The following is an 11,140-nucleotide window of genomic DNA, read 5'->3' on the forward strand; positions in this document are numbered from 1 at the left end:
TTAAAGTCTAGTGGTATTCAATTAGGAATCTTAAGTAATGAATTAAAATATGGTGGTATTCAATTACTTACCAAGTTTAAGGTATTTCATTAAATATTGTATTGTATGAGACTTTTAAGTGGATGATATAAATACCTAACCCCATAAAAAAAATCTCACCCTCCTAGTCCTAATTCTCACGTTCTTTGATTTTCTATTGGGAGAAGATGAACAGACACATCTGAGAAGGTTATTGATATCTTCTCTTTTTGTACTTTCTGGATAGAATCTCATGGATGTCATGCTCGTTTATATGTTTTCATCAAAGTTTTGCATACGTTTACTGAAATTACCTGTAAGATGACTAAAAATGTCTAGAGGGGGGTGAATAGGCCAATTTAAAATTATAATCAATAAACTAAAAATAAACTTTGGTAGCAAGATTGATATGGCTTATCAATCCTGAAACATGCTGAGCATAAAATAAAAGAACACGTAGAAAATTATTTTACATAGTAAAACCCCACCTCCAGGGAAAATCCACAGGACTCCTCAGTCCAAAATAAATCCACTATAGAACGATGATTACAAGAAGTACTCACACAATTATCCTACATACATTCTAGATAATGTTTACCGACTTCTTTGTAACTCAACTTCTGTCACGGGATGATCTTTCCACACTCTTTATGTTGAACGCAATACTGGTCACGATTGGTTCAAGTTTGCCGGAGGAAAACCGCCACCACGGTTTTGGTGCCCTTAATTGTATGAGTCACAGAACATGCAACTGAATGCAATATGAATGATAAAAGTGTTTGATAAATCACCATGTAAACATGAAATACTTGATGACTTATCACAACTATATACACATCAACTTTTCTAGAGAAATTTAGATGATCAATCAAAACATGTAAAAGCTGTACAAACAAGGAGATGCACACCTTTGCTTTATATGTTATCTTGCAAGATAAAATTCCTAAAGCCAAGATATTGATATCTTGCCTAATCAGATTTGATTCTATAAAAGTCCTATTCCATATCATCATCTTATTCACTCTTCAAGATTAACTTCCAATCCATATTGGAGTCAATCATTCAAGCCCAACACGTGAGCACCACATATTGGGTAAATGGTCGGGGTAAACATTCAAACTCAACATGTGAACACCACACATATTGGGTAAGGGCAATCGACCCGCTTTGATACCATGTTAAATTCAGAGAGACGGGACAATGTCCTACTACTAACAACATTGATATTGTCCCCAACTTAACCACTTATAAAGTCCAGTAGGTGCGGGATATTATCACAAAAGGCCTCGGTATTATTAGTAGTGGAACCATTCATTATATTTTGTATTTTATTTAGTCAAGTTTCTGATGTAGGACTCATATTCTTCAACGTAATAATGGGATGCATTATGCGAGGGCAATCTCACTGAAGGGTCAGGTACTCCTTGCCTATAAATAGGTAATGGTTTGTGTGCATTGTACAAGCCCGAGTAAGAAAGAACAGTGCGGAGAGAGAGAGAGAGAGAGAGAGAGAGAGAGAGAGAGAGAGAGAGAGAGAAATTCTGAGAGAGTTTTCTTACATTGTAGTGCATCAAGGATAAATGGCAAGAGGAGTTAGTTGTGTTGCTCCAAAAACCATCACGAACCTTATTATGCTAATTTCGGTTCTCTGCTTATGCACCAAATTAGTCGAAGTTGAAGCACGAGCTTCGCGTCTGCCTCCTGCAGAAGGTAACTTACTAATCTTCTTGTTTAAGTTTGTATATATTGGTAATACTAATATCCATGCATTCACTCAAGCCTCACTTCAATCAAGTTTTAGCGGCAGTATGTCAAGGTTTTTATTTTTTTCACTAAAAAATTGTAATTTTGGACTGAATGAATCAAACCAAACCACAAGTAGTTTCGTGTGGTTTGTTTTGACCTTTTTGAAACCCTCTAAACTAAATTAAACCAACCTCTTTTTTATATTATTATTATTATTATTATTATACACTTACTTCACGTTTCATCTCATCCATTGATATCAACCGTCAAAAATTAAAATACATAACCCATTTGAATTTGATGCTATCTCTCTCTCATTAAGAATTTCTTCATATTCAAAGGTTGTTTTCTCAACTATTGTTCAATTTACAACATGAAACTCTCGTTTTAACGTGTTCAATTATTTTGAATAAAGGAACTAAGGAATAAGTAAAAGAATGAATATGTGTATGAGATCAACTACTACCATTCAATCAATCTAGTTTCTTTTCAGGTGTTGGATTGTATTTTTAATGTGAAATTCATACAAGTTTTATTCTTATATGTTAGTAAATGCAACAGAATCAGGGAATAATTCAAATACTCATATATTAATAGTAATCACTAGGAAAGTTAGATTTTATAATAGATTTTTTATATTTAAAAAAAAATCACAAAACGTCTTTCAGATTCAGAAATTATCAGATTGTGTCCTTTTTTTTTTTTGGTCATTCGTAGTTCTATGTGTGCTCACAAATAATCCTTCTGTCGAAAACTCTGTTGGTTTGTTGATGTGGCATATATGTGGAGCCCACATATCCAATAATATAGTGCAATATGTATTTAAAATACAATATATATTTGAAAATAATTTAAATTTTAAAATACAACTTTTCTTTTGGTTTTTTCATTTTTCATTTTTCATTTTTATGAATTTTAAAATTTAAATTATTTCAAAAATTATATATTGTATTTTAGATATGTGGACTCCACATATATGCCACATCAGCAAATTAACGGAGTTTTTTATGGAACCTGACGGCATGGATTTTTTGTAAGCACGCGTATTAATCTTGCACATCAGGGATTGGTATGGCAAGATTTCATTTTGATGTTTCAAAATCCACCATGGACCTTGTCATTTTGGTAGCCGTGTTGGTCCTCTGCTTCTCCATATCCACAGTCAAAGTTGAAGCACAATCTCTTCTTCTTCTGATTTTTTTTTTTCAAGTTGGTATTGCTGATACTCAAAATCTATGCACTAAAGCCTCAGTTTTTGTTTTTGTTTGAAAAAAATGAAGCCTGGGTTTTTTTTTGAGTTGTGTTGAACAGCAGAGAACAGAGTGCTCAATTCAAAAGTTGGTCTTTTTGATTGAGAATTGGTAGAAGATTTTAGCCTTACTAGTGTTGCAGTGTTAGAGCACTTCCAGTTCAATGTTTGTCAGCATAAACAAAAATTAGATTAGATATAAACTTGCAAAAAAGATTTAAAAAAGGAAAGAACTTGTTTTCATCCTAAATTTATATTGATTTAAAAGCATAAAGGTTACAACTTTATAATTGAAAACGAAATGAAAGAAGCTAAAGAGTTGGATCTGAATTTTCTCTCATCATTGCAACTGGAAATGGATATGAAATTCAATGATTGAGAGAGATACAGAGCTGAGCATGATCTGTATCTTCTAGAGACGTTTACTAGGTTAGAATGGTGGGTGGCAGAAGGCCCAAGCCCAGTCACGCTACTTTTCTTTAAAAATGAAAAATAAACCTGGTTTTTTGGCACTAGCCCGAGTTGGCCCAGTATCAGACCTATGCACTCATAAGATTTTTGATCAATCAGGCCTACGCACTCATAATTGAAGACCTATATCCAATATAGCCTCCTAGTTGGTATTACCATATGTCACAAATTGTTTGGATAATCCTGGGTTAATTAAACAAACAGGATCTAATCAATGCTATTTGAGTTGATTATGGTGGAAAATATTCAATTATATAATCATGGGTTTGATTTGCGCGCGCAGAGGAAGCACTAGAAGAAATAGCAAAACAAGTGGGGAAAACGGACTGGAACTTCAACATAAACCCATGCAACAATAACACAAACTGGGATACCCCAAAATCTACTGCCAACCCTCTCTACAACAACACCCTCGAATGCAACTGCTCCTATCCCGGCAGGTTTTGCCACGTTGTCGGCATGTACGTCAACTCAAAGCTTACTTATTTATATGTTTTCTGTTTATCTATGAATTTAATTTCCCTTTTCTTGTTCACTATTAACCTTAATCTAATTTGGCACAGTTGTGAGTTACGCCAGTTGGCCAGGGTAGTGAGCTCATCCTCTTGCACTTAAGTTCAAATCCCCCTTTCACATACACTAGAGTAATTTAGGGGTGGAACATTGTGTTTGCAGAATAGTCCACTCAACTATAGCATGCAAGAGATTTGATTTGATTTTTCTTTTTGTTTTTTGGGTGAATTACATTTGAAGTTTATGAGCGCTGACATTTTTGTTATACAGTTTTCTTAAAGGGCAAGATCTTGCTGGTGTACTTCCACGATCTGTTGCAAAGTTGCCCTACATAACACAAGTGTAAGGGAAACCTTTCTCAGTTAATAATCTGCAAAGCTCAATAATAGTATAATTTTATTTTAATTTTGTCTTTTTTACAGTGATTTCACCAGGAACTACCTCAGTGGTACTATACCGTCTGAATGGGCTTCTACAAAGTTGGAACATCTGTAAAATGACTTCTGACCTTCAAGTTCAAGGTTAGCCAATTCTAATTGCTTTTATTAATTTTACTAAGAAAATGAGGAAACTGCATGCAGGTCCGTGAATGTGAACAACTTATCAGGACAAATCCCTTCCCACTTGGGGAACATTAAAACTCTAATCTATCTGTATGCTCTGCCTCTATCTCTCTTGACCACTCTTTTTTATTTGTCAAATCAACTTTAAGTTTCATCTCGGTTAGCCTGCTGTGACGAAGAATTTAATTCCAGGAACTTACAGACTAACCTGTTTTCTGGAACTGTTCCTCATGAGCTTGGGAATTTGGTTAACCTGAAGCTTTTGTAAGCTCCCTTTTTCTTTTGCATCCACGGTTCGATATTATAACTCTTTATTTTTAATATTAATGGTAAAGCAAGTTGCAGTGGATAAGTTATTAAGACCGGCCTTGGTATCTGCAGCATTCTCAGTTCAAACTATCTCACGGGAGAATTGCCAGTGGCTTTCACTAATCTGACTAAATTAATAGAATTGTAAGTGTTTGTACGCTTAACATTGTTTTTCATGTTTGGTAATCTTCAGCTATATGTTTTTCAATCTTTCCCTTCATGCAGTAGGATTAGCAGTAACAACTTCACGGGAAGAATACCTGATTATTTGGGAAATTTTAAACAACTTGACATATTGTAAGTGCCTTTTCCTATAACATATTCTAACAACTCTTCTTGTGTAATCTTGATTGATTTTGAATTTTGTTGTTGACAGAGAGATCCAAGCTAGTGGTCTCCATGGGCCCATTCCGTCTAGCATTTCTGTCTTGAGTAAATTAACGACACTGTGAGTTCTGCATTGCATTAACACTAAAGAACCTTAATCCTGATTTGAAAATTTTATGATAAACTTCATACCACAGTGACTTTTTTTCCTTACAATGATTCATGGTGAAATTCAATGCAGAAGGGTCAGTGACTTAAATGGAGGGGGTTCAAAATTTCCAAACTTGAGTAATATGACGGGCATGAAAGAGTTGTACGTCCTGAAACTGTTCTACATTTTCATGTTGTAATGTAAGACTCTTAGCTGAATTAGGCTAATAATACGAAGTTATGTTGCAGAATGCTGAGGAGCTGCAATTTATATGGACCTATCCCTGCTTATATATCAACAATGGAAAAGTTGAAGAAATTGTAACACTGTTATTCTTTGTTTTTCATCTTGTTCAAATGCACTGCGCAAGTTGATTAATGATAGTTTTTTTTCGTTCATTTAAGCTTCCAAGTAATGGAACTTTGGGATCTTATGAGTTATGACAATCTTTTTATTTGATTTCTTGCAGAGATCTAAGCTTCAACAAATTGGAAGGAAATATTAATACTTCTGTCTATGAAAATCTGCAACGCGTGCAGTACTTGTAAGAAATGTGTATTTCATGGCGGGGCGGCCTCCCCTGCCTATATGATATTTACATATATTAAATTACAAGTTACAACTCTTTATTATATTTACATATATTTTACATAATGTCATTATGCATTTGATAGGTATCTAACAAGCAACTGGCTCAACGGGTCTGTTCCAGACTGGATCACGAGGAGAGATAATCGCTAGTATGTTTTCCATCCTATACAGATTTTCTTGAGTTTTATTTTCTTATTGAAGCCTGCGGAAATATATACTTTTAAGTTAGCGTAACGTTTACGCAGATAATATAGTTAGAAATATGGGAACTTCTACTTTGGTTAGAGGTCCTAGGCGGTCACATACAATCTATCTTAACTGTTTGAAACATTTAAAATTTTAAATGATCAACTTTTAGGATTTTATGTTGTGGAATTGATCCTTTAACCATATTTGCAGTTTTTATTAATACTCCAAAATGCAACTTTTCTGGTGGAGCTGTTCTGACTTACAATTTTATTATATTGCATGCAGCCTGACAGATATTTCTTACAATAATTTTTCTGAGAGCTCTGAGCCACCTACTTGCCGAGAAACACTGTAGGAACATATTTCTAGCTAGTGATTATTTAGCACACTTTGGTGTCTTCATTCACCTATAATAATGCATTTTTCTTTGAAATATTTATCAGAAACGTGTTTAAAAGCTTTTCTGCACAAAGAAACCCGTAAGCTTCTAAACTTTTAATCTTCTTTGGTGAAGCCATTTTTGTCCTTTCCATATATTCTGGACTTTAAATTTGCATCAGCTGATTGTGTACCACACTAATGTAGATCATTTGGAGTGTGCTTGAAGGACTTTCAATGTCCAGAAGGTAACAATACAATACAACTGGGCTTTGCTTTTTTAATTATTTAATATTTTAAAGTTCTTATAAAAGAATTAGTTCATAATTTAAGTTTGCATGTGACAGAAACTGGTTTACAATCAATACAATACTTTCTAATTTGTTTTTTATGTAGGCAAATATTTGACTTCATCTGATTAGAACTTTTATGATGTCATTTCTCTGTTGCTTGCTACTGAATAGATAAGTCCTCGTTGCATATAAATTGTGGTGGAAAACAAATCACCATTGAAGGAGTCACCTTTGAAGACGATCAAGACCAAGGAGGTCCAGCAAAATTCTTTCCTCAGAGACCTATCTGGGGAACCAGTAGCACTGGACATTTCTGGGATTATGACTCCAATGCTACAGACTACATTGCAAATAATGTATCTATACTTAGAATGAAAAACTCTGAGTTGTACACAAATGCACGCATCAATCCTCTTTCTCTCACGTATTATGCACGCTGCTTTCGAAACGGCAATTACACCGTGAAACTTCACTTCTCAGAGATAACGTTCAGAGGCAACAGATCTTTTCGTAGTGTTGGAAGACGGATATTTGATATTTATATTCAGGTAGTCAAGCATACTGTTTGTACACTATATGCAACAAAATATGATTTCTGATTGATAAGTTTGTTACAGGAGAAACTGGTGTGGAAGGATTTTGAAATTAAAAAGGAAGCACACGGCGTTGATAAAGAACTCATTAAGGAATGTAAAGCAGTTGAGGTTAAGAATAAAACTTTAGAGATCCGATTTCATTGGTCTGGGAAAGGGACAACAGCTTCTCCAAGGACTGGAACATATGGTGCTCTAATATCTGCTATCTCTGTAGAGCCTGGTATATTCTGAATTGGAAACATTAACTCTCTCTCATGGACACAATCTTAAGTTTGTTTAAAAAATTTATTACATCCCACTTGTTTGTTCTCGTTCCATACAGGAAATGTACCAAAAATACAAGTATGTTAATTGCAATAGATTGGAAAATATATAGTAGATCAAGTACAGTGTACTACTGGAAGAAGTACCCAGATGGAAAGTTTGTTTACCTTAAATAACAAGAAACTGTGCAATTTATCTCTTTCTTTTCGATCTTTCTACCTCAATTTGGTCTTTACAACATCCTACAATATACTGCTATGAATTGATATACCGGACTTATGACGGCATCTTGTATTCTCTGTTGCTGATCTTTTCTTTTCACTTTTTTTACTTGCTAGAGTTCAAGAAAAGCAAGGTACCTCTTATTGTGGGAGCTTCAGTTGGAGCTTTAGTCTTGTTCCTCATTTTCTTGATTATCGGCATTCTTTGGTGGAAAGGCTGTCTGGATTGCAAGATATCTAGGGAAAAAGGTGCCACTAAGTTACTGTGAAAATTTCAAGTAGTACTTTGGTCTCATTCTTTCTAATGCCATGTAGCTAGAGCCTAGAAACTACACCCGGATACTAAGTTCAACGACATTACCAACATATTCTAACCTTGTTTTGTGGACAGCTCTGAGAGGACTGGATCTGCAAACTGGTTTTTTCACCTTCAAGCAAATTAAAGCCGCCACTAATAACTTTGATCCTATAAACAAAATCGGGGAAGGCGGTTTTGGATCTGTCTACAAGGTACCATATAACTAGTTCCTTACTTATAGACCTGTACTTATCATACTTGAAAACTACTAAACTGCATTTATTTCAGGGTATCTTATTGGACGGTACTATAATTGCAGTTAAGCAACTATCATCCAAATCAAAGCAAGGAAATCGGGAATTTGTGAATGAAATAGGCATGATTTCTGGTTTACAACATCCAAATCTTGTTAGATTGTATGGATGCTGTGTTGAATCAAACCAGTTACTGTTGGTATATGAATACATGGAAAACAACAGCCTTGCACGTGCTTTGTTCGGTAAGCTTATCAAGTCCAGTGACAAAAAACCTGAAATGTTGTACTAAGAAAAACAAAAATGAGATCATTGATTGGGAATCCATGTTTGTTGCAGTTCCAGAGGAAAGTCCTTTAAAATTGGACTGGCCTACAAGGCAGAATATATGCATAGGCATAGCAAGAGGTCTGGCTTTTTTGCATGAGGAATCTGCACTGAAGATTGTACATAGAGACATTAAAACTACAAATATATTACTAGACCGAGACCTTAACTCCAAGATCTCGGACTTCGGGTTGGCCAAGCTTGACGAAGAGGAGAACACCCACATTAGCACTAGAGTTGCTGGAACTATGTAAGCTATACTGTTTTTTTTTCTCTGAACTGCATTTCAGAGCCTAGTTTTGTTTATGAACTTTTCTCCACCCAGCTAAGGAAAACAATCGTTTTTTGTGTTCAGAGGATATATGGCGCCAGAATATGCACTATGGGGTTATTTGACCTACAAAGCAGATGTCTACAGCTTTGGTGTTGTTGCATTGGAAATTGTTGCTGGAAAGAACAACATGAAATATCGACCAAATGAGAACTTTGTATGCCTTGTAGATTGGGTAAGATGGATCTTCATTCAAAGTCCTTCCAACTTGGTCATCCTTCTTTGCTTCTATGAGTTGCTTTTCCATTTTCAAATCCTTCCAACTTGGTCATCCTTCTTTGCTTCTATGAGTTGCTTTTCCATTTTCAAATCTCTTTTCTCTGCTAAATTTCAGGCTCTTGTTTTACAACAAAAAGGGGAATTATTGGAGCTGGTGGATCCAAGATTGGGGTCCGATGTGAGTGAGGAAGAGGCCATTAGGATGGTTAAAGTTGCTCTCTTATGCATCAATGCAGCACCAGCGCTTAGGCCTACCATGTCTGCAGTAGTGAGTATGCTTGAAGGGCGGACGGCTGTTCATGAATTGGTTACGGATCCAAGTACTTACGGTGATGAACTGAGGCTAACAGCCTTGACAAACCAGTTTGATCACAGTTCATCACAGAATCCAAGTCAAACTCAGAGCCTTGTTCCTTCATCATCAGATGCGCCATGGATTGGTTCCTCTGCTACTACTACGTCTTCTGATCTCTATAAAATCAATCCCAGTACTAGTTCTTACTAATGTAAATGCTAGGCTTGAAGATTTCACGTTGGAAAAATAGCATATCCTAGAGTGGTTTATGAGCTCTTAAACATTATTTTCTTACAAGTTGGTTTTTAGAGTCAAGTTCTACCCATAAACTCTTCACAATAAACATTTCTTCGAGCTTAACTACGCAAATGCTCGTGTAATGACAAACTAACTAGTAGTAGTACATATCTTTTCAAATAACAATATTGGGTTTTTGCAAATACATAATGTCAAACAAAGTAGGGCAAAAATATTTAGTTATGCTCAGATTCACTCTTATATTATTCTTCTCCAATATGGAGGTATTTATACAAGTATAAAGATGTGTTAACCCTAAATAAAATAGGAAATATATCTAAATTACAATAGGAAATAAATATAAATTACAATAGGAAATAAATCTAAATTATAATATGACTAGATAAATTGTAATGACCCAAACCTAAAATTCATATTTAATTAGTAATTTATTATGAGGAAAGACAATTGTGCCCTTGAAATAATTTATTAACAAAAAGTTGACTTTTTTACCGAAAAGGAATTTGACAATTCCACATACACCGTTGAGTAGAGCACGACGAAGCGAGTTCGTAGACATGAAGTGGACTCGAATCGGAGTTTTAACGAAGAAAATACGGTTAAAATATCACGAGGGGCAAAACGGTAATTTGAAAAAAATCAGATTTTTAAAACCCTCATATTCTCTCTCTCTCTCTCTCTCTCTCTCTCTCTCTCTCTCTCTCTCTCTCTCTCTCCTTCCCTCCCGTCGCGACCTCTTATCCCCCGATCGACATTTTGTGGCGCCGTCGCCACCACCGGCCACGAGACCGGTCTTGTTCGAACGGCCACCACCTCTTCTTCCCTTTTTGATCGCTCTCCGCCTGTGGAACCACCGGTGCTGGCCGGAAACTGTAGAAAATCGAGCAGTTTTGACAGAAACTTCAACCCGCTCGTTCTCCCTCAATTCTTCTCCAAATTTGTCGAGTAAGGTATGGATTTCTATCTATTTTCCATGCTCTAGCGGATGGTTGGGTAGGTTTGCATCGATTTTGATCGTAACTAGCTCAGTTTTCAAATTGGAATTTGGTCGGTTTTCGACCTCCGAGTTTGGCCACTTTCAGTCAGTTTTTAGGGTAGGTCCAAGAACAAAAGTGGTTCCAAATATGGTGTTATACCTAGGGCAGGAGTTTGGAGCCGTGGTTTTGAGATTTTCCGGCGATGCGTAATCACTTTGGACACCCAGCCCTACCAGCGCGTGCGGCGGCGCGTGGGTGAGGGTAGTGCAGTGGCACTGTGTCTTGATGCGATCCTTAGGTTG

At 35.9% G+C, this 11,140-nt stretch overlaps 1 protein-coding gene across 1 annotated transcript; it reads left to right on the plus strand.

The window, feature by feature from the left end:
* Nucleotides 1-1,521: 1,521 nt before the first annotated feature.
* On the plus strand, nucleotides 1,522-9,919 carry LOC117625091 (probable leucine-rich repeat receptor-like serine/threonine-protein kinase At3g14840). Its single transcript, XM_034356676.1, has 24 exons — nucleotides 1,522-1,728; nucleotides 3,768-3,945; nucleotides 4,268-4,339; nucleotides 4,420-4,488; nucleotides 4,579-4,650; nucleotides 4,753-4,824; nucleotides 4,942-5,013; nucleotides 5,095-5,166; nucleotides 5,246-5,317; nucleotides 5,438-5,509; nucleotides 5,596-5,667; nucleotides 5,817-5,891; nucleotides 6,022-6,087; nucleotides 6,413-6,478; nucleotides 6,571-6,606; nucleotides 6,713-6,753; nucleotides 6,970-7,346; nucleotides 7,416-7,614; nucleotides 7,997-8,128; nucleotides 8,271-8,389; nucleotides 8,466-8,676; nucleotides 8,771-9,008; nucleotides 9,114-9,264; nucleotides 9,424-9,919. Exons 1-24 carry the CDS (start codon nucleotides 1,599-1,601, stop codon nucleotides 9,811-9,813), a joined length of 3,054 nt encoding a protein of 1,017 aa, XP_034212567.1. The 5' UTR covers nucleotides 1,522-1,598; the 3' UTR covers nucleotides 9,814-9,919.
* The last annotated feature ends 1,221 nt before the right edge of the window (nucleotides 9,920-11,140 follow it).

The sequence above is a fragment of the Prunus dulcis genome, chromosome 4, assembly GCF_902201215.1.
Source record: "Prunus dulcis chromosome 4, ALMONDv2, whole genome shotgun sequence".
Taxonomy (NCBI): Eukaryota; Viridiplantae; Streptophyta; class Magnoliopsida; order Rosales; family Rosaceae; genus Prunus; species Prunus dulcis.